Below are 24,430 nucleotides of genomic sequence, written 5' to 3'. Positions count from 1 at the left end.
TTTCTACTGCACTCTCCAGATTTACTTTGGGTTTGGCTTAAGCTCAACAAGCGTTCTGCTAATATCTGAGTTGGGATGTTTCACATGGTTTTATTTTGCACACTTAGAGAGAACTACCATACATCCAGGAGATTGAGGTCTGGTCTAAGACCATCTGTCACTTTGGCTGTGAAACAGGGGCACAATTCCATTTTTCTCTAATCTCACTTGTCTGTTTGTCTCCCCTCTCATGGATGTCATAGGAGAGTGCTTGAAGGGTGGAAGATTACATGTTTGTTTTTATAACAGATAGTATGGAATTGGGCTGGATCTGTTTTCACAGCCAGTGCTCTTAAGTGTAACAGTAACACAGACACAGCAGTTTCTCAAACAAGGCAGTATTGAATATCAACAAAAAAAATTAAAATGTCTTTAACACATTTACAGTTAATACAGTTTTATTCAGTTCAGTCATTCATCTTTTCTTTTTTCAATACCATGACATTAAATACAGAAGGCACTTACAAAAAAATGTTAAATTATAGACATTGTTATATAAACATTAATTTATTGATTAAAAAAGAACAATAAAATGATAAGGACCGGAGATGATGGCGGTACCCATTTTATACAGTACATCTCGAGATTAAAATCTACAGCTTTCTATATCTACAAAACAGTAAAAACAGTATTAATTTATCTTGTTATAATGCCCCTACTATGCCTCTTAAATGTATAACTTAATCATTTGAAATATTAAAAAATAATCATAAAGAAAACATAAACACAAATGGTTTGTTTTTGTTGTCACTAGTCGGTGGTTCATGTTTATAGGTGTTAGGCTTTTGTGGTGTCTGCATTGTGCAAGTCCTGGTACATCTCTATCAAACGGCTGGCCTCCCTCTGGCCTGACAGCAAAGCACCGTGGGTAGTGGAATAGTATTTCCTGTGGGTGGCCTCACCAGCAAAAAGCACCTGTAATGGCTGAGTTGAAAACAGAGTTGAAAACAAACAGGAGGGAGTAGAGAAAGGGATGGAAAGATGGAGGAAATGGAGTGAGAACGGGCAGGGAGGACAGATGGGAAAGGGTAAAGAAGACAAGAGAGAAAGAGAGACCCCCAGATTAAAAACAAGCCATTGAATGTGAACCATTCTAACAACATATGTTTGGCACCAGTTCTCCCCTTAAGCTACACTGAGCTATTTCTGAACCTTATATTAATGTAAGTCTGCTCGTTTTAGAAGAGGACGATTTCATACACAGAAAAGGCCACCCTGTTCCTTTCTCAGTCTAACATGGTCACACACACAAAGCTACACACACGCACACACACAGATACAAACACACACACACACAGCATCATGTTTCAGGAGGTCTAGACCCGCCTGACACGGTGTGCGCAGGCTGGTGACACTGTGATCCAGTTATGACACCGGCACATTGAGGAGATACCCAGCATGCCTCTGGGACTGTAAACAAACACAGCCTCCAGAGCCCAATGAAAACAAATCCAGTGCCGTGAACATACAGTGTCACACACTCAGTGCAGTGGGTGTATGGTACTACACTACCATCCTAATCTCACCCCTTCGTTGGAATCTAAATACAAAAAGCTTGTCTAATTCACCATGTCAAGAGTTAAATAGTCAAATATATGACATCCGGAGCACTTCTATGGCATTTATTACACAGAGTAGGGTCCTGAGACTGGGGTGTGTTCATCAGCGGGGCCCCGATATACTCACATAATCTAATACACCACACATTGAGGTGGATGTGTGCACGTGTGTGTATGTGTGTGTGTGTGTGTTGGGGGATAGTAGTTGTAGATGGGGGGTTATTTACCGGGGTCTTGGAGCTCTTGGCGTCGGGCAGAGGCATAGCCAGCCGCTCCACGTCCCCCCCGCTGGACCCCACCCTGGTGAAGGAGTAGGAGCCTCGGATGTAGGGGTTGCTGCCCCACATGGAGCGCAGGATGCGCCGGGGCTTCGGAATGTTGGGGTTCCCTGTGGAGGGGGGGGGGGGGGGGGGGAGATGGAGGTGAAGGGAAGGGAGGGTAGGTGGAGAGAGAGAGAGACGGGCAGTAGGGATGTGGTGGAAGTATGGAAGGAGAGAACAGCGAGATGGGTGGGGGAGGGGTGGAAGGAAGGGGAGAAAAAGGGAGAAAAAAAAATCCGTTCAGTGGAGATGCCAATTGTACAAATGGGTTGTTGCTGTGATGAGACAGTCAGCTGTTGTAGAGCGGTCCCAGGAGAGAACAGTTCCTTCCTGACCCAAATATAATCTGTAATTACTTGTCATCTCCTTCTGTCTCTCTCTACCTACCTTTCCTTTTCTACTCTGCTTCCCCTTCCTTTCCCCCAGTCTTCTTCTTCTTCTCCCCCTCTCCCCCTCTGTATTCTCGTCTATTTTTTCTTCTTTAATCTACCGCAGGTCAAGAATCATTCAGCTGTCTTCATGAAGGTCTTACTTTGTGAAGGTACTACATGAGCTAACACTATAGCAAGTTCACGTCCATTCTGCCAACACTAAGCAACCTCAGTCTCTCCCAGGTCAGTATAGCACAGGGGATTAAACCAATCTGACCTACAGCAGGATTTTGTTTGTGTGTGTTCTGGTTCTCATAAATGCATGCCCCAAGTATACATTCACAAACTGTCTGATGTCATCACCAAGCAACCAGCTAATTGTCTTTGTTATTTGCTAGTAATTATGCTAAGCTCAAATGCTAAGCCCACCTGCTGCCATACTGCAAGCTGTTAAAAGTAACTAACTGCTCTGGACTGCAATAGAAAGGCATTCCCAGAGGCCCAACACAGTTTGTAACCGTATACACACATACAGTATATACATACAGACTATATATAACTTTACATTTAAAGACATGGCATCAACTGAAATTCAATTTGATTCCGTACACAACACTGGGAGAGCCATCTTTCCCTGTTCACAGGTTGAACAACTTATGTGTTTGCAAGCTTTTGAACAACAGAGCTCAAAATAAACGACCAGTACCCATATTTAGGGAACGCCAAAGGTGTAATGTATCTGAACGACAAGACCAAGTAGACAAGCCAAGTTGGAGGAAAGTACACCTTGTTTGATTTATGAGCTGGGTGAAACAGGAGTCAATCTTCAACCTATGTGTACTTTAGCAGATTCAACAAAAGATTTTCTGACATCGGGTGAAGGGTTATTGTGAAAACCAGCTCTGAAGTGATAATGAAGACCACAACCTTGTCATTTGTGTGAATGTGTGTATGTGTGTGTGTTGAAATAGAGGTTGTTTTACATCCGTTTTTACATGGTGCAATTTTATGAGTCATTCAGCATCACACAACAGCCTCTACTAGGCTTTACCTCAAGGCCAGGAGTGATGTCATTTCCTGTATCTAGAACGTGAGGCCCCACGAAAGGGAATCACTGTATTCTGAGTCACTGCTCATGTGATTGGCTGAGCAGCAGTAATGTATTACAGCCCCAAGGTTTCAGTGTGAGAGAGGAACTGATAGCTAGTCTGAGATAAACAGCTGCATTCTATAATAAATGTACCTTTGACATTTCAAAAGATATATTATAGTACAATAAATAATTTCCAGTGTAGCTTAAACCTGACACTAAAATCTAGTTTAATATGCAAATGCTTATAGTGTATGATCCAGGTTGTCTGTCTATCTGTCTGTGCATCCATGTGTGTCTGTGTCTGTATGTACATATGTATAAATGTGTGTGTGTGTGTGTGTGTGTGTCTGTGCATGTATGTATGTATGCTTGTCTGTATATGTATAGCCTATATATATATCAAAATGTGTGCCTCTATGTATATAAAGTATATATATATAAAGTGTGTGTGTGTATTTAAAGTATATATATACACAAAGTGTGTGTGTGTGTGTATTTAAAGTATAAATATATATAAAATGTGTGTGTGTGTATTTAAAGTATAAATATATATAAAATGTGTGTGTGTATTTAAAGTGTAAATATATATAAAATGTGTGTGTGTGTGTATTTAAAGTATAAATATATATAAAATGTGTGTGTGTATTTAAAGTGTAAATATATATAAAGTGTGTGTGTGTGTGTATTTAAAGTATATATATATAAAGTGTGTGTGTGTGCATCCTGACCTGTGAAGCGTCTCAGCAGCTCGGTGCAGGTCTCGGCCACCGTCTCGTCGTCGCAGCGCTCCATGAGCAGGGCCTCCTGGCCGCAGATCCAGCCGCTCAGCATGTAGCCGTAGCGCTCGGGCGGGTACAGCACGTCGAAGCTGCAGATCTTCCGGTACCACAGCTCCTCTGGGTAGACCGGCTGCTCCAGCAGGGCCTCGTCCTCCCACACAAACTGGATGCTGTTGCACTCGGGGCTCCAGAACGGCTCGGCAAACTCCAGGAATATCTTGTCGGTGGTGCTGATGCCCAGCTTCTCGATGGCGAGGACTTTGTCCTCAGGCAAGGAAGGTGAGAAAAGGGCCTCGTGGCCCTTCTTGAGCACGCCCAGTGAGGCAGTGACGATGACGTGGTCGGCGGCGATCCACTCCTGGTCCTGACACTCCACCTGGATGGGGTGGCGCGGGGCAGGGGGGGCACAGCAGCCCCCGTCGCGTCGGTCGTCGTTGTGGTCGGCGGCGCCGCGGTTGCCGTCGCCGTTACCGTGGGCGATCTCCTCCTGTTGTTGGGCGGAATAGTTCCAGTGGATGCGGCGGACGGGCTTTCCCAATCGGATGGTGCGGGAGGGGATGTCCTGGGCCAAGAGCTCCACAATCTTCATGAAGCCTCCCGGGATGACGTGGTGGGCGCCCGGGATCTCCGTCCACTCGCCAAACTCACTCAGCGACACCTCGTCCATGCTGGGGGAACTGCTTTCACAGCTCTCCACCTGGTGGACCACACACACACACACACAAAAATACAAATAAATCATGATGACTCACTTTATCGTCAATCTAAAATTGTCAGTACTGCAGGTAGCAGCCTTTCTCTGGCATGTGCCATTAGTAGAACACAAAATAGAGCTCTATTCTGGTTCTTTTTCAAGTCTCTCGCTGTAGCACTAATAGTGTCTCGTACAGACCTATGACCAAGCCCTAGGTTCTCCTGTTCAAATAAAACCATGCATTTCCAACACCAATTCATAACTTTAAAACCCAAAGCAGGTAGGACGGGAAGTGATCATGTAAACAGGAGGGCTTGACAATAACAGCCACATTGAGGTAAATATACACTTTCTGAAATCCTCATCCACCTCAGCCTGTGGCTGAAAGCCCACTTGGCCACCATTTTGTTGTTTTTACTTTGTATTCTGTATATTGTGAGAACAAACTGACAGTTCTAATCAACATGAAATTGAAATGGATGCCTCTTTGGGTGTGATTACAAAGTGCAAGTGCTCAGGTCAAAGAGCAAACCCCTGCTAATGTGTTTATGAGACTAAAGGCAATATAACTGGAAAAGACACTACAACTAGTTTTACATCAAGCAATAAAACTTGCTTTCGTTTGCTATGGCATGTTCAGGGAACATTGTGTAATTTACACACTTAAACAATTAAAATGTTGGTCATTCAACCGAATGAGAAAACTGGTTTTGAAATACCCAAGGACAAAAATGTTCTCAAAGGTGTTCTCACACATGAGTAAGAGGACTCATGTCATAAAATAACATGCAAATACAGTTTTTACTGGCAAGTGAGAGAAGATATTTCTTTGAAAGTAAATTGAGCAACGAGTCATAGCAAGAAAGACTGTGGCTAACCTCTCTCAACCAGGACCCAAACATTTCCCTCTGGAAGGAGGCTGCGTTCCGGCAGGACCAACACTTCACGCCACAAGGACAGTTTCTTCCCACCCGCAGCTGGCCTCATCAACAAGGTCCAGGACCCCCCACTTCTTTAAACCTCAAAGGGTATTGCTACTTCCCTTATTTCAAGTTCCCTTTTTCGCTGACTTTTTGAATAACTGGAGTGTTTTTCTGCATACCAGTACATAAAATAGCTCTCATAAACGTATTACAAAGAGATTATACAGGTGAGATAAAAAATTAAAAAAGCCTGAAGGCACACACACATACGCACACATACCTTGAGGTACTGCTGCAGCATGGATAGCTTGAGCCTCTTGGTGCTCTCCAGGTCGTCAGGGTCCAGCATGATCTTCTTGCGGACCACGTCACGCGTGAACACCCCCACGCTGTTCTGGCTCTCGGCACACACAGGCTTTCCGTTCTGGAAGAACTCCTGAGTCAACTCGTACACCTGGACAGGCGGACGTTGAAGTTTACATTTAGTCATTTAGCAGACGCTCTTATTCAGAGCAACTTACAGTAAGTAGAGGAACATTCTCCCGAGGCAAGTAGGGTTAAGTGCCTTGCCCAAGGACACAACGTCATTTGACACGGCCCGGGAATCGAACCAGCAACCTTCTGATTACTAGCCCGATTCTCTAACCGCTCAGCCACCTGACCCCAGTCAGTTTATTTATTATAAGTTTAATTTTATGTGCATATTAACACAGGTATTACTATAGTCACAAACACAAAGAATATACTGTATGGCCTGCTTACTCTTTAGCCAGCCAGTTGTTCTCTACTGGCCAAATAAACAATTGTAGAACTGAATATCAATTCTATCACTAATAACATTCAGTCTCTTGGCAAAATGTCACCAAACAAGCTAACCCAAGAACTCTCCACCATTTTATACAGTGGTGATAATAAGTGAAATAGTGATAAGTAAAAGTAAATAATTAGGTACTTCAAACTAGTCTAGTTGTGAACGTGTGTGTAACTCCAAGTATTGTCAGCTTGTGTTCTTTAGGTATTTGAATTCCTTAAAAAGTGCCATGCTACACCAGTGCATGTTCAAACAGCCACGTAGCGTGTGTCTTATCATGCCTGCATTCTTCTCCAATGCAATGTCATTACATTAGAAACTCTATTGTTCTTCATTGCCGAACAAAACACTGCAGCCTTGTTAGCAATTCTGCTAAGTGATAACTAATGGGGCTGCTTCCCAGGCAAGACTAGGCATTAGGCACAGTGGGGAAGCTAGCGCTTGGCGCACTGCTCTGCCCTCGTGGACCGATGAGCATGTTTTAAGTGGGTCACTCACGGACAAGAGACAGTGGAGGACACAGACACCCATCCTACTGTTGCATCAAAACAACACGTACTGAGCAAGCTATGTATACATGGGAAATATTAGTCTATTCTCGGAATATGATACTATTTCATGACACGTAAATGTTGTCCTTTGGTATAACAGCGTAGTAGTGCTTTAGTTGAAGTAACTGTCATGTACTACAGAGATAAACTTGCACACACACAAACGCATAATCAACATAATAGCATTCCAGTGTAGTCTAGTGCTCTACCAGGCAGGATGCTGTGGAGTGATTAAGGTGAACTGTGGGGAGGGACAGAGGTGTTGACAAGCACATTTGCTGCATGTGTCTGATCATTGTTAATCTGATTGGTGGTGAAGCAGGCCATGTGGAGTGTGTAACATAGCGCCTTCAGCGGATAAACTGTGTGTGTGTGCTTTGTGAGTGTTTACACTGAGATGTTCGAGTGTGACAGAGTACATGGTTTATCGTTGTACACAAGTGCAAGCATGGCGTGTCCACAGCAGCATTAGAGATTGCGTGTGTCTCCACACGCAATTTCATGTTTTTAAGCGCCTCCAAGCATGACCTGCACACACGACTGCAGGTCGCCATGTGTGACTCATACACGTGTGTGAGTGTGTGTGTGTGTGTGTGTGTGTGAGTGATCACACCAGTATGTGTGTGTGTGTTTCTCTCTCACACCTCATTGTACAGGTCACTGAACTCTTCCACCAGATCCTTGGGGATCCTCCTGCCGCTGTTGGTCTGGTAGTGTGCCACGCCGTTCTTGGTGTACAGGCTGATGCGTCCCACGGACCGCTCGCCGTCCGTGGTGTGTTCCAGCAACCCGTTGTCCTCCGCCAGGTGGTACACTGGGTTTCCGTTGGCGCCATGGATCCAAGTCGCTCCGAGCTCCAAAGTCGCTTTGCCTGGGGGGAGAGATCGAGGAGGACGGTTCATTTTATTTATTTTTTTTGGATAAAAGCGTCTGCTAAATGACTAAATGTAAAGTGAAAGGCCCTTTGGTTGCATTTGAAAAGAGTCAGATTTGAGTGGAAGTCGTCGAATCAAAGCCCAGCCACTTCTCTGAAACGACGTACTCGAGCTGTACTCAAGGCATGCTTATTTAACAACCCAGTGCCAGAGATGTTAATTACCTCAGCTAATGATGATGATAATTACAGTGTAAAGACAACTCAACAAGTTGGTGTTTACATAACCGGCACAACCCACTAATTGACAGACACAGCAATGTTATCTGTATACTGTCATATACTTGACATGGTTGTGACAATAGCCTACCATTTATCTTTGTTTGTCTCTCTTGTCTTGTAACTGAATATTGGTTGGTAGCCTATTGACCAATCATACATCCACTTACAAGGAGGCTCTCCAAATGCTACAAACATCAATGTATTCATGCAGTCCCTGTGAGTAAAGAGGGGCTTGATCTTTGCTACCTTGAAATTGATGTTTTTCAGCTTGACCATAAGTAGACAATTGTGATTGGTGCGTCTCTCCCAGATTGTAAATGGTGAATTTGTCAGATTTATAGTTTGGGTTACCAGATTCTATCACTCTGTCACACAGTTAAGAGGCAACATCAGATTCAATATGAACAATTTGCTTTGTATTAGTACGTCAAAGGGATACTGTTCCCTTCTTAATGTTCATTTTCAATTTCACAAAAGTTGAAATGAACATGGAAATCCCCTCACCGTGCTGAACACTTTGAACTCTTCCTCCAATTCGGTCGGAAGCCTCTAGGACTGTGACATCCGTGAAGCCGTGTTCCTGGAGGATCTTGGTGGCGGCGAGACCGGACAAGCCCGCGCCGATCACTACTATTCGAGGCTGCCGATGAGTGCGTAAGCCGCTACTAAGAGGATCATCAGTGCTGTCTGACGAAATTTCACAACTTTGCATGCCGTCCAAGCTCCTCTTTTAGGGGATCTAGTGAGATAAACAAAAAAGAAGAATGATGACAAGATGGAGTCAGGAGGCCGGAACAGAAATACTAGCACCCCGCAACAATAGAGTCAAGGAATCTATTGATTTCAGTGTGAAGTAAGTTGAAAGCACTTCCCGTTAAACCCAAACCCTGAACACAGAAACTCCCTATCAAGTCCCTTTATGACATCAATACATTCTGAAAAAAATATTTCATAGCAACAGAGAAAATGTAGAAACAACATAAACAAATAATATGGGTGGTAGACCTTAATTACAAACCTGTTGTCAAGTACATTCTCACACAAAATGTTCACCCAAGATAGCACCTCTAGGACCCAGTTTCCCTGACATTGGTGGGGGCCTTTCCGTCGAAGAGGAAAACACAGTGGGGGGTGGGCATATTTAGAAACACATCCCACTGATCACATTATACTAGTATTATATGCCTCATATGCAGTGGAAACAAGACGTGGCGTTGATCGATTGAGGGTGTGTTACATGTTGAAAACAAAAACCCTCAAACGTGAAAGCTTTCTCTCAGATGTGGTGCAGTCAGGTGACGTTTTTTCACAACATTCCATTCCTAACAGATGTCAAACACGAGTGCCTTTAAGCAGACAAGGGGCCTGAGGGGTTTGGAGGCAGGCACAGCTGGAGACGAGAGAACAGGGAGGTAGGGTGAGAAGAGAGAGATAGGGGAAGTTATGGAGCAGAGGAACATCAAGGAAAACAGAACCCAGCGACAGGTTGAGCTATGGAGAGTAAGTGCTTGTGGGAGACAGTAGAAAAGAGGGAGGGAGGACCAAGAAACACATGAAAAGCAAGAGATGACAGTATTAGCATACTGCTCCCCAAAAATGCAGCAGTTCCATAGGTCTTATTCATCCATCCATCCAAAAGCAAATTTGTCCTCAGAGGAGATGGAGCACTCCCCTGTGTCATGTGCGTAGGCAGGCCCCTTCCCAAACACACAAACACAGAACACCTCCCCCCTTTGTTACTATGGCAACAGGGGACACATGGGCACACACATGGCGCTGCACTGAGGAACACGCCGACAAGTTCAAAAAGCTGATATCTCCTGCAATGCAAAGCGCTTACACACGCTCCAGTTCAGCCACCCATCCATCTCAGAACAGCTGTGTTTGTGCATACGATAGACCTACACATGGTCTTTGTTGTTGCCCTGAACCTTAAAATGACGAGGGAAGCAGTTATTTTAGTTAACACAATATGCTAACACAGAGAAACAGATAGAACACTACATCGACAATTCAATACTTAATACTATTGCAGGTCAAACTCAGATGATTGGCACCACCAGCATCACATCTTTACCCCCGTTATTTTCTCTAATGTTGTACAAGTTGTGTAACATTATAGTCGCAATAGAGCAATCCAGAACTTTACTCAGCTGTGTTCCCACTGTAAACAGCTGTGTCCATCACATGATGAACGAGAGAGATGTGGCGGGGGGCCCGGGAGAGGAAGGGCCTCTCAGCTTCTTCTTGACAAAGAAGAAGGCTACATGTTGATTGCCAGTCACTCAAACCAGTCAGACATGTGCTGAGTTTATCAGAATTAACCAGAAAAACAAGGCTTGTGGTTGAATGGCAGAAGAAGAGAAGTGGATGACACAGATGTAAATTATTGAGAAATGTAAATTCTGTCACTGGTTTTGTGAAAGAACTGTTAGTTGCATATCAGGCTTTTTAAGTGTGGTGACGTAAAGGCTGGATATTTTTGGACTCGCCTTAGAGATTTTCTCATCTATCGGACAAGCTAAAACTCTATCTGTTAAATGTATGTCACAGCCCCAAAATTCCATCCAAGTTGATCCTGACTAAGGCAGTTCTAATCCTGCAATGTATATATTTTCTAGGACAAACCTTGTCATAAATGGGAAAAGCCTGAGTAATCACTAGACTTACGACATTCATCAACTACAATATTTCCCAAACCTCCGTATCCTGGGTAGCTGTCTACCAGAGTTAGTATAACAGAGCACATGGTAATTTAAATGCTTAGTAATCGTATGTTATCTTAAATCCCTGACACGCAAACGTTCTTTTCATACTTATGAATGGTTGAGTTGAGCGTAAATATAGAGCAGGGGCTGCAAGTCCTTGTGAGATAACCACAGAACGTCCAAAGAGTCACCAGAGGAACCATTTGCAAATACACAACGGGATGTGATGTCAGTGTGTCATTTTAGTAGGTCACAAGCCCTAACCTAAGAGGAGCAGGTGGACCTCATTCACAGGGCCCATGGGGCCCAGGGAAGATCTGCACCCCAGGGCCCCCCCACTTAGCTGCAACATGGGGGGGAATGCTTTGAACAGTGTGAGTGAGAACCCTGAATTGGCTTATGAACACACCTGTTTATCACTGGCAGATTCACTATGAAGAAATAAACAAAACACTTGATCGAAAAAAAAGACTTGAAAAGGGTGAAACTACAGACTGTGGCTATCAATCACATCGCCACTCCACTCTATTAGCTCAAACATGCACATTCTTCTGAACCGGATCTTCTTTTGTTTCTCTAGAAACATCCTGTGTCCAGCAGTCTTCCAAGGCTGTCGGCGCTGCCTGTGATCCATCCTTGAGTCTTGGCAAGTGCGGAAGCGAAAACCCCCACCACCCCCACCTCTCTCGCCATCCTAACCCCCCTCCTCCTCAGCATCCGCTCCAAGAATAAAAAAAGTTAATCAAACAAACGTGTGCCATTGAGTTCCACTACATTTCCTCTGCCCAAGGTGATTCATCTTCAGGAAGAACAGGGCTGGTGTAAACCAACAACCCACGTGCCTCCATCCATCAGATCACAGTGCTGGGAGTGCCTGCCGGTGAGTCATTAATAGTTCATGAAGGTAGAAACTACGGAGAAATACCTTCATCCTCCAGTCACATGAGAAGCCATGTTGACATTCAACGTCATTGCTACAGAACACTAGTATTAGAAAGAGTACCGCTGCAACAGACAAATTACTAGATAAAGTAAAGAGATGCCCTCATACATTCTTTTCCTGACTTTAATTCTCCCTCTCTCTCTCTCTCTCTCTCTCTCTCTCTCTTTCTCTCTCTCTCTCTCCCTCTCTCCCTCTCTCTCTCTCTCTCTCTCTCTCTCTCTCCCTCTCTCCCTCTCTCTCTCTCTCTCTCTCCCTCTCTCCCTCTCTCGTCATTCTGCCATCACTGGCTGATTGTGTTATCCCTGCCTAGTTAATGCCCTTACCACATGCCACCCCTTCTTACTGACCGAACCTAAATGACGGGTGGGTGGCACCCTGATGGGAGAGGCATGCCTGCTTGACCCAAAAACCAGCATCTTTTATCTGACTGTAAGTCCTTCCAGGAACAGGGATAGCTAGCAGGGGGAGTGGAGGGGTGGAGTGTTGTCTTCCAGTTCTGTGAGATCCACACAGACACTTGCACACTTTTCTCCAAACCAACCTTCCGTCATCTGGTCAGCTGTCAACATTCACAGCTGCTTCCAAGATCACCTCATAATCAAACCCCAGCCCGCCACTTACACCACAGTGTGCAGGTACACTTCCCTTGACATCAAAAAGCTTTTCCCAGCTGCCCCAGCAGCCCCAGTGGGGCTTCATGCCAGGGCCCAGACATTCCACACTTGTATCCCAGCTCCGGTGCTCCTGAGTTGGACAGCCCCCACCACCCCTACCCACCCCCACCTCCTGGATGTCATCCTAGGACTTAACAGGAGTGTGGTGTCCTGAGACCAACGTGGTAATGCCAAAGGTAAACACAAGACTTGAAGGAACGGCAATGCATTGCTAGTGCAAGTAGGATAGAGATTTTTTTTAATAGCTATGGGTGATAATAGAGAAATCAACCTAAATAACGAGATGTGTTGGTATCTCACCCCAAGTCAGGACAGACGGATCAAATTACGTACACTTTACCATAAGATGTGTCAAAACGTTCAAATCTTGAAAACGTAGGCTAATTAGATCGCATCAAACCCCTCCATTTTCAAGCCTGAATTGAATTACACTGTAACAAAGAGGGAAAACGGAAAATAAAACGGACATTACGCTGAAGGCAAGAAAATTGCATGGATTCCATTGCTGAATTCGCTGACTATCGTGGAGCGCACTACCCGACTATACCGTATTGCTGCCACGTAATAGATGTGTAGCCTACTGCCAAAGTGGCAATACAACAAGCAGTTTCAAACAAAGAAAGATAAACAGTTATGTATTTTTTTCATCTTCACTAAATTGCGGTCTTTAGGATTAGCAACATAATTATGACATCTCCTGAAATTTGAGACAAAAATACATTTATTTTGCGAACATTTATGTCAAATCAAGTTATTGAAAATGTACTCAACAATAATCTATAATAAGCTTTACATAGCATCTCGACCAAATGTGTTTGGAGAGCATGTACAATCAGTGTATTCATGCTTATAATCAATGTGTAATCTTTGCTTACACACTTGCCTATATCTACTCCACGCAGACAGCTGTAACTCAGCTGATCACTTATTTAGACAACCAACCTTGTAAACAGCTCAACATGCTAACCCCACCAAGCTTAGTTCCAAATGGTCGTTACCTGACTCTGTTAGTCTTCAGTTTTAAACGTGAGAATCCTTCTCTTTTCTTTGTGCTCTTCCTCTACCCGGCTCCGCTTTGTATTTATGTGTGCCTTGAAACCAGAAGCAGCCAGTTTCACTGTCGCTGCTGCCTCTTACTTAATAATAATGAGCAACGTGACGTTTTACTGGAAGACCAAGCCTACTGTTTATGCGCGCGCACGCGGTGTTCAATTGTTTCAGGACTGGGACCCTTTCAGATTGCAGCAAAAATCGAGTCCCAATGTTATACAGTTAGAATTGTGCAACTGCGAACGGTGTTTATTTACTGCACGTATAGAGTACCACTTGTAAGTTGACCGTTGGCTTGCATATTGCATTGATTAGCATTTTGAAGATAAAAGGATGTAATACTTAAATACTTTATTGAAATATTCTGTATCAGCAGTAGTCTAACAGTGTGTTATTTGAAGAAGTAAATTGTCAGGGGTCGTTGAGGACAGGAGAGTGGGTATTTGGCAAAGCACATGCCTTTCAACAGCCAGCATCCATAAACAGTGTTCTAGGGCCAAGTCACAAATAGGTATAGTCTAGCATGCAGACTTCCTAAACTAGTTAGCCATCTTAGGTTGTAGATAATCAAAGAGGATGTGCACCTAAAAGAGTGAGTAGTTGCTGCCTGTAATCAAGGACTAGGTTGAGAACAGAGGGGGTTTGAGACCATACAAATAAATGCAATACATTGTCTAAATAAATGCATTTTAAGAGGTGATCCTGTCCTGTTGGACTGTTAGTATTGCACACAATCACAGCAGTATAACGGAAAACTCCGACATGTGCATTGTAGACCTATTGACCTCTCCAAGGAAGTCCATCAGACGTTTAGGGAGTTGTTCACATTCGGGGCGGATGGCCCTTCAACATTCACTATTGTTTTGTCTACTGTTCCCAATGCCATAGATCAACAGGAGGTCAATGGATGATTCAATCTTAGGTGAACACCCTCTCAGATGTCATCAGAGGGTTTGTCTTAAAATCCGTCATTGGTCTCTAGGGTTCATTTTCCAGGTCCCAGAGGTCAACTCCCTTCCTGCCTTGGATTTGGGCTTACTGCACAGAATTTGTGATGAAACAGTAGGATCATGGTCAGTTTCCAATGTTGTAAAAATATAGTGATTTCAGCTTGGTTAGAAAAGTGTCTTTGAGGTTTTGTTATTGTTATCTTTGAATGTTATCCTATTTTAGGCAGCCATCTTGAATAATACAGCAGTTAGTGGTCTGTATACCTACGATGATCTCCTTTCAAAGGATAAAACAATCAAAAAGTTCCTTGTAACAATTATAAATGGCCTCATTAAGGAATCAATAGACTAAGGCATTGTTAAATAAAACTCCACTCACTTTCGTCCTCTCTTCCTGTTTTGCTGGGTGGTGTCTCCAACACTTCCTGTTACAGACGTGATTCAGGCTCGGGGCTGCATCCCTGCAGCCACCCTGCAGCTCATCAACTTCTCGTTACTGCTGATTTTTTTTTTTTCCTGTGCCTATGTACAAAGATCAGAACCCAGTTGTTACAAAACTACATACGTCGGCAACACAGACAGACATAATTTCTTACAGGAGCCAAGCATCAAAACAAGAGACGTGATGTAAATGCAGTTATGTTTATTAATTTAAAAAGATTTTGCTGGTGATTAACAATGAGAACAGTTAGGGTTAAATGGAAATTTCCGAAATCGAAATAAAACATTTCCAGCAGTTTTTTTTTGTTCCTGTGGATGACATTGAGGGAAGGCTAGATGTTCTCTGTGGAGTACAATTTGTGTACAGTTATCATTTCAAAGTGGTCCAATTTGTTACAGGGACACACTGACTTGTGCAACTCACCTTCACTATAGGGAAATATGCCTATAACTGTATTTCTTTTCATAAAGGTGTATTGAAATTCCATCAACAGAAATTTCACATTGCAGTTGCAATGTGTGTACTTCTCCCAAGGGAATAATAACTACTAATATATCCTCTGTTTGCATTTCAACACTTACAAACTGTTTGTTCTCTCTGAGGTCAGAACAACCAGCCATCACTGCCTTAACTAAATCTCCACAGGTAGAGTTTCCTTGGTCATCAGGGTCCTGCCGTGAAACACTTTGGCCCGGCAATTTGGAAAGATCGGCTGTTTGTGTTCTTGTAAGAGTGACCACGTGGCACATGGCACCCTACTGGGTTTTTTGCAATTCAGTCTGTTGGTGAAAGATGTTGGAAAACAAGGAGGCAAAATAGGTCAGGAACGTCCTGTGATGTTCAAATTTGAGCCTTTACTTCATTGTCTGAGTTTAGACTTTCAATGACCATTTTAAACTTCTGGCTTTGGAGAAAAACTCTTAAAAAAGAAAGTGTGATTACAATTTTAAACCTTCTCAACATGTGCCCTTGTAGAATAAATAAGTACAGTTCATGCAGTCACAACATCTGAAAGTACATTCTACAGTATGACAACACCCATCTTGTTTAAGGGTAGTAATTTAAGCCAAAACCTCACGATAGAAGAAGAACTCAACTTTGTAATTTTGTGAGTCAAGAAGTACAATTCTTGCTTTAAGAAGTTCTCCTTCTTGAATCCACTTATTTCAAGGTCACACCAAAGCAAAACCATTGTTTCATCTGCTGAACTGCTTCAATCCGCTCATTTCAGAGTCACGCCCAAAACAAAACCAGTGCAGTCTTTCATTGTAAATTTACCTCCCTTTTCCGTGGAAGGATAAAACCGATTCGTTTTTTACTAGTATGTTCATTCATGCTGAGAATGTGTTTTCCACATTCTGTGACTCATTGGCTTCACAAATGGATTAACGCAGGAGGGCAGGAGGGTTAAAGGTCTGCACTGTAAAAAATAACCTGAAACTCCTTCTCTTGACCCCCTTTGCCTCACATTGAGCTGCAGTGAAAGGAAATGGGGTCTGTGTCATTTAACACATAGATCCAGATGCTTGTAACACGTGTTGATTAATAGGTAATAAGGCCTTAGTAAGTTAGAAGGTCTAATGAACACATATTAATGTTAATAAGCATCTTACAGGGGCCTTATTACCTAAAACATATCGCTCATTACAAGCACCTGGATTCATTTATTTTGATCTCTAAAATAAATGAATGAACCCTAAAGTCCAGGCACACTAGACTCGGAGCTGTGGTAGTGATCGCGCTTGTCTGATCAAGAGACGTGTGGCATGTTTTTATTTGGTTATGTTCTGTGGGGTTCAAAGTTGCACAATACTCGGCTTCGACTGTGTTATGACCTGCCCGGCTTCTGTGCTCACCGTTTCCAACGAAAAGGCTTGGGGGCAGTACTGTGTGTCGTAGCAGCGTGCTTGCGTGAATAGCAGTTTGACGTGAGATGACATACGCCCTGATACTGTGGGCCTAGCCCTGGGATACACCATGGGAAACAACCTGTAATCCTCTTTTAGTGGCACCGTTACGTAATCACTGACACACAAATTGTTCTTTTTTTTGTCATCTAGGACGAAACGATCCGTCATTATCTTAATTATTTTACAAGAGGTCCCTGCCTTAGCTGGAGCATTGTTTGGTGTTGATTGGCACGTGAATATGCATGAGTTCCCACATAAGTGAGGCAACAGAGGAATGCTGGTGTGTGATTGGTGGAGGGCTTAAATGAGTTGAAAGGGCTCTCTGTTCTTTGGTGTGCTGGGGGAGCATAGACAACACATTGTGAAGCAAGCCAACATTGCTACACTGTATTCAAGAGTGTTCCTGTTCATGGCTCCATCGCCCCGCCCCTCCCCTCCCCTCCCCGGCCACCCATCCCACCTTTCAAACTTCTTGGACTGCCTCACACAAAGAATGGGGAAATGAAAGTATCTTTTCATTGGGTGACCCATGCACAGGAACTTGGTTGCGAGGGGATTCGAAGTCTGCCGGCTACAACTGGCTTTTTCCCCCATGTTGCCCAGCTCTGCCTCACCCACATGAATCCAGGGCGCGATTTTACCAACGACAAAAGCGGATTGAAGAGTAGAGTCGGGTGGGGCGGAGGGGGGGAGGCGGGGGGGGGGGGGGGGGGGGGGGAGTTGGTGGAGTGTCTGGATAGAGGGTAGCTATTGATGGCTGGTTGTTGTGGTTACATAGACAAATTTAGAATGCAGGGCCTGCTGTAAAGGCAGAGACTAAGGACACACAATCAAGCTCCAGATACCATAAAAAGTCAGCTGACAACCCATACATGTAATCTGTGAAGATAGACATTCCTCAAACAAGGTCAAAAATTGCGTTGCACTCTACAATAGTCCTAATAGCCACCGTTTACTATCCAGTCAATATTGACATAAATCAAGTGTGAAATTGTATTGAGTACTGTCAAATTCCTCTCCTCTCTATTTAGATGATTGGAAGGTAAAAGGTAAAACAACGTTCTCTGTTTGGGGATCTTGCCTGACTTGACCTGATAGGTTAACTTTAAAGAACCACCCAGAAAGAAGAGCTTTCTCCATTGTCAGTTCCCCCACATAAAGGGGAGGAAATAGATTCTGTCCATAAAAAAATAGACACAGATTGGCAAATTCCCTCAAAACATACCAGATTAGGCTTAAACTGTAGGCCACGGATCTTTATGGTGCTGTGATGTTTAACATGGTTTTGTGTATGGTACTATACGTTTGAACAATAACACACAAAGGAAGCACATCAGGGGAGAGAGATAGAATTAGGTCAACAGCGAGAAAGAACAAATCCTAACTTGACATCTGTGTCTGCTATACTTGTTTTTGTGTTAATCTCCCATTTTTGGTGACTGGTTCCTTTTTCTGAAACAATCTTATTTAGTTCAATCTCTGAAATGAAAAACAAAATTGTCACCACAGCTGGCTGTATGTAAGTATGTATTCATTCACAACATCATGTATGCTATGGCTCCAACTGACACTTCAAAGATGATTTGTCTGTCTGACAAATCCAGGGCAAAGATATGTATTCTATCTGATACAATAGTGTGGGTGTCTGTCAGTGTGTTTGTGTGTGAGATGTAAGTAAGTGTGTTTGCTGTGATTTCTGTATGAGCCACGACACACACTTTAAACACAAGAAAGCTAGGTAAGAGGGAGGCACACAGCAAAGTTCAAAGTGTTCATTTAACACCAGGAGTGTTCATGATGATAAGAGTGCAGTATATAAACGAGTAAAATAAATACTCCTGGTGTTAAATGAAATGTTAGAAATGTGTTATGCAGGTGTACAAAGTGCCCATTTTTGGAACACATGAGCAAAAAAATCCATTATCTTCCATCTGTATTATCACTGCCAAGAACAGGTACCAACAGGTTTCAACAGATACGGAAATACAGAAACAAACTTTGCCACCTCTCAATCCTCTTCTTGTACACACTCAGTCACATCGGTCGTTACACAACTTATCTAGTGGGAGTCAGGTGGCTGAGCGGTTAGGGAATCGGGTTAGTAATCAGAAGGTTGCCAGTTCGATTCCCGGCTGTGCAAAATGACGTTGTGTCCTTGGGCAAGGCACTTCACCCTACTTGCCTTGGGGGAATGTCCCTGTACTTACTGTAAGTCGCTCTGGATAAGAGTGTCTGCTAAATGAGTAAATGTAAATGTAAATCTAGCCTGAGTTATCTTTATTTTTATTTTTTGCTGTTCTGTGTCAAACTGATTCCTGTTACGCTGTCTTACTGGCTAATCTGTCCCCCCACAAGGACATAATAGTTCTGCTGGCCCCTTTATGAGCAGAAGGTGCTGATCGGTAAGCCATACAATTCCAGATGGGTTCCATGGGTGTAAGCAGCTTAGGTCATTAAAGCAAAAAAAATTGAAACGTGTGTTTGTCCCCTCCTCCCTAAAAAAGGGCCCACACTTTTCCCCCTTCGCTTTCTTTCCCTTCACCGTTATGAACGTGTCACAGTTAATGTAAGCATAATATACAGTACTCTAAGAGAAGGACAGAGAGAGAGAGAGCGAGATAGAGAGAGAAAAAATCCTATTCAAAGAGATCCAGTTAGTCAAATGTCTAATCAGATCAGACAATTACTACTGTTTCTAATCCCCATGGATGCCTTTTACAAACTCTAGCTTGAAAGGTCTCCTTGAGACAAAGATGTATGTACGTTTCATAGAAAATAGTACTTCATTAAAACAATTGTACTGTATTTTTTTACTGAGGCTCGAATGGCGGTTATAATGGGCTTGGAAAACAAACGCAAGTCTAGACGAAAAATTGAATAATTGAATCTTATCTAAGTGGATATGTTGGCCTAGTTACAGTAGTTCTGGGACGTTATGCAGTTCACTATGTCATGAAATCCATTATTCAAGATAAGCTTATTGATAAACAGAGAATGTTTTTTTTTAGGTAAATTACATTATTAATTTATTTCTTTATTTGATTTATGGTTGTATTTATGCAGTATTTCCACCTTACATTTCCATACAACACTTGTAAAAGAACTCCAATAAAATCCTAAACTTTTTCAAATTGGAACTTACATAAATAACAATTGTCTTCTACCTGTATTCAACACTACATTTGAAGACCACAATTGATAACCCTTGGTTTGTAAACACATAATATGGAGGTCTATGTGATTGCATTTTTTGGAAAACCATTATAATCATCACAAGTGTGTCCTGAAGAGAAGCCTTTGAACCATCAAGGCTTGCTCGCTCATTCCTTTCCTGGACCACCATCAGCAACTTCTAGTTTAAGCTGTACTTTGACCAATACCAGAAACAACGATGAATCCCATTGTTATCACCTTTGACCTTGAGGTCACATGAAAACTTGCATGTCTTTGTCTGTCTGTCTGCCTACTCAGTGTTTTTATACAATCTGGTCCAATCACACTTCTCCTTTCTGGAGTTATCTCCTTCCTCAAAGCCAGAAATTCTGTCACGCTATGAGTCATCAGTTTGTTTGTATGAGCATTTGTGTTTTTCAGTTGCGCAAAAATATTTTACATACTCTTTACAAGAGATGACTCAAGCTTTTTCAACCAACATAGATCATAAGTTAAAGTATTTAGCATTTCACTAAATTGTCATTCTTTGCAGGTAGCAAACCCGGATCATTTGTGAAAGGAATTTGCCTGACACTTTTTTGAAAAACTGCACAATAAGCCCTGATGCACTGCCTTACATTGAGAGAGGAACAAGGTTGGAGGAGAGTGAAGGAGGGGAGTAGTATTGTACGGATGACAGGAGATAGACAAGTTGAATGGAAGGAAGGGAGAAGGCGATGCAGAACCAAACATGGGAGGTGCGGTGAGGGAGGAAGATCATGAAGGGTTCAACCTGGGAGGATAAGAGGGAGGGTGGGGCCCTGTCATAACAAATCTAGCTTCCTGTCTGGACTAAAAACAACACAAACACCCCCTTGAAAATGGGGCCTAAACAATGGTTCCTGTCGCCGACCCTACGGCACATGACAAGAGGGCATGGGGAGGATAACTATATGGTTGCACGTGCTGTATTAAATGTAGATGTTTGTCCGGGAAGGGGATGAGCGATCCTGGTACAATAACCCTTGTGTTCTGGGACATGAACAGCCAAAACACGTCCACCCAAATGTTGGGGTTTTCCTTCCTGTATCTCCAGAACACAGTGCCATGTCTCCTTTTGGGTCCCCCCTCCTGGTGACTCCTGTTTCCAATTTTTACCTGTGTGTTTGTCATAGGATCCCCCTTGTGACCGGGCCATGAGCTGCTATATGTGTTGCCGAAGGGATCATGTGACCATGGGCCCACACCCAGCCCAAGCCAAACCCGCCTGCTTTCAGATGTCACTGGGAAGCAGAGGGACTAAGACTGAGAGAGAGTTGAGAAGGACTTAGAAGGAGATTCACCATTCTCACCCCGACCCACAGACATTGGTCGGCCTTGGGGTCATGGTTGGTTGAGAACGAAACGTTGGGAGGATGACACCGATCCTCACTGTGACCTCACGTCCTGGGGCCAGCTTGTCTTAACATCACACAATCCAGACAGCCTCTTGATATAGTAGAACGACACTCACTGTGTCTTTAAAAAGCTGTTATGTAGTGTATAAAAGTGATGTCAGGCATAGGAAAGTAATGAGGTGTATCGGGGTGATTGATAGGAATGTTAACAAGTTTTTTTTACAATACCCTTGACTAATGTGTATTTCTTATATTACCATTTACACCTTCCATTTACAATGCTTGTCTTGTTTGCCTGTTCCATATTGCTTTTACACAAGAGTTATGTTCGTTCCCCTGAGGCAAAGATGTTTCTAGTCACTACAATTTGCCATCAGTTGAATTTACAAATAATTCTAATATGACCTTCTAGAGTCTCTATACTTGAGACTAAATGTCATCTTATCAGTGTCTATTCCTCACTCTGTCATGAAGACGGGGCAAAGTGTTAAGGTCAATACGACGCAGTTTCTCCAAGAGCAGCACATTGGGATCAGTTCACATTCAGTCAACACCGTGCTCGAAGATTAGGCTGATAGCTGTGTATGCTTTATGCTAGCTTGTGGTCCTCCTAGCTCTATGCTCAGTTTTTGCTGGTCTGCACAATGCTTAGTTTGCGGTAGACCTCAGTCAGTGATGGTCCGTAGCCAATGGCCCTCCTGGTTCTAGGCTAAGTCAGTGGTCTTTCTTATTCTATGCTAAGTTTGTGGTGCTCCTCGCTAGGCCGTGTGTAAATTGATACTGTAAACACGCACAGCCACCAATTCATCTAGGTCAGCCAACTGTACAGTCTGCCAGGCTGCTAGCTCCAGCCACACCAAAAAATACTGATCAGATTACATGGGAAACACACACACACGATAACCTTCCTGAAACCACTTAGAACAGTGCTACACGGACATACAATTTGATGGCACGAGTGGTCAGTGTTTAATGAGAAGTGTGAGTTTATCTTATTCAACTTGGATTACACAGAGATACGCTCACTGCATAAACTAGTGTGAGGAACTACAGTGATTCTTTAAGGTTATCGTATTTGTGCATTCAAACAGGGAAAAGTTGATTCATTCCCAAGAGCCATTGTTCTTACGTTGGACAGTTCCATTACGCAGAGTCCTTGGACACAAAAATGAATAAGAGTGAAAAAAAGGCCACGATGTCTTCTCCTATTTTCTGTGACCTTTCACAGTTCTCTGCAGTCTCCGAGAAAACAATTGGAAAACCGGGTTATTCTCTCCCCTGGGAGGGTCTTCTACTGTGTATCTTTTGCAGACTGAATCAGACATTGCTCCTAGAGCTTATATTCTTAACACATGACTAAGTAGAAAGCTGCTAAATCCCTTCTCTGGGCCAGAGTGTGTTCTTTTTGTGTTCTTTAGAGCTTAGCCAGAGTAACAGGCCAGTCGGCTACATCAATCTAAATTAATACTTTTTGTGCTTGTGCAGCATGTATTTCTGTATGTGTGTGTAAGGTATACTTGCATGTGTGTGTATTTGGATCTATCAACAGGGTATAGTTCCACATGTGTCTAAAACGGACCAGATGAGTTATAGGATTAAAACTCCATTGCTTAGTTAGATCCGAAAGTTTACTGATCAATAAGATTGCATCCCAACACCAAAGCAGGTCATTGTTGCTTTTGAACATCAACAACTCTATCTGGTATTCAGAGAAAACCTTGAAATCTTGGTATTCCAGGTTCCAAGGATCTCAGAGTATTGTGGAACTGGGTATCTTGTGATGGATCTAGGATAGGTAACTAAGGGCGCTGGGGGGGGGGGGGGGGGGGGGATTTTCCGCAAGCCAAAGTTGTGCCTCTTCAAGCTCTATTTTCCGGAACACTGAGGTCTAAATATTACCCAACCACTTAACAAAGGCTTGTTTTGACAAGTGGCACGGAAGCACACATAATCTATGGTCATAATCAGTATGGTGTGGTGTTCTTTACACGTATGACAGGCCTGTGTGCCAACAGCTGACATAGACTGGCTAGCTTCAAATGTGAGTCATGCACAGGCCCTGTTATTTTTAGGTCAACTGAGGTTAGCCACCAGCATTCTGGGAAAATTACCACCCTCTCGATCAAAAACTTGTCTGCATCTTTTTGTGAAGACATAATGAGTACCTCTGCACACAAAAGCAGCCCATACAGAACAATGTGTAACAAAATACTGACCCAACATAAAGGGTGATAACTCTATGTTGCGATTAAGATCAAACATATTTCCTCTTCGTTGTGCTTAGGTCTCTGTCATTATTTTAAACACACGCAAGTTAAGCAGAATCAAAGTTGAGTAGCTGGAGTATGAGGGAGGTACACTATAAGCAGCTTAGTAAGGTTGGTGTAAATATGAAAGGATGGAAGGAGGAAAGGATGGACCAGAAGAAGAGAGAGGGGGGAGGGCATGTGGCTGAATTGTGTCTAGTATATGTGCGCTCATGCAAGCAAAATGCAAACTAAATATACACTACCGTTCAAAAGTTTGGGGTCACTTAGAAATGTCCTTATTTTTCAAAATAAGGACATTTTTTTCAATGAAGATAACATTTAATTAATCAGAAAAACACTATACATTGTTAATGTGGTAAATGATTATTCTAGGTGGAATCGTCTGTTTTTTTAATGAAATATCTACATATAGGTGTATAGAGGCCCATTTCAAGCAACTCTCACTACAGTGTTCAAATGGTACATTGTGTTTGCTAATTACCTTAGAAGACTAATGGATGATTAGAAGAATTAGAATTAGAATGCCAAAGGTCTCCAATGCTGTAATTGCTGCAAATGGAGCATTCTTTGACGAAGGCAAATTTGAAGAACAAAATTAATATTTCAAATAAAAATAATTATTTCTAACCTTGTAAAT

At 42.9% G+C, this 24,430-nt stretch overlaps 1 protein-coding gene across 2 annotated transcripts; it reads right to left on the bottom strand.

Annotated features, from left to right (window-relative positions):
* Positions 1-425: 425 nt before the first annotated feature.
* Positions 426-13,699, bottom strand: smox (spermine oxidase). 2 transcript variants are annotated; one of them, XM_067251037.1, is made up of 7 exons: positions 13,620-13,699; positions 8,801-9,035; positions 7,785-8,011; positions 6,059-6,232; positions 4,111-4,858; positions 1,826-1,986; positions 426-963 (listed from the first exon to the last, which is right to left on the bottom strand). In XM_067251037.1, the coding sequence occupies exons 2-7, from the start codon at positions 9,006-9,008 to the stop codon at positions 817-819; spliced, it is 1,665 nt and encodes a 554-aa protein (XP_067107138.1). In that variant the 5' UTR covers positions 9,009-9,035; positions 13,620-13,699; the 3' UTR covers positions 426-816. The 2 variants fall into 2 exon arrangements, with proteins under 2 accessions (XP_067107138.1, XP_067107139.1); XM_067251038.1 differs by lacking the exon at positions 13,620-13,699 and adding an exon at positions 9,315-9,639.
* Between the last annotated feature and the right edge of the window lie 10,731 nt (positions 13,700-24,430).

This window comes from Osmerus mordax, chromosome 14, assembly GCF_038355195.1.
Source record: "Osmerus mordax isolate fOsmMor3 chromosome 14, fOsmMor3.pri, whole genome shotgun sequence".
Classification (NCBI taxonomy): Eukaryota; Metazoa; Chordata; class Actinopteri; order Osmeriformes; family Osmeridae; genus Osmerus; species Osmerus mordax.
Note: the sequence above shows the minus strand (reverse complement) of the source record. Positions and strands in the feature narration are given on the sequence as shown.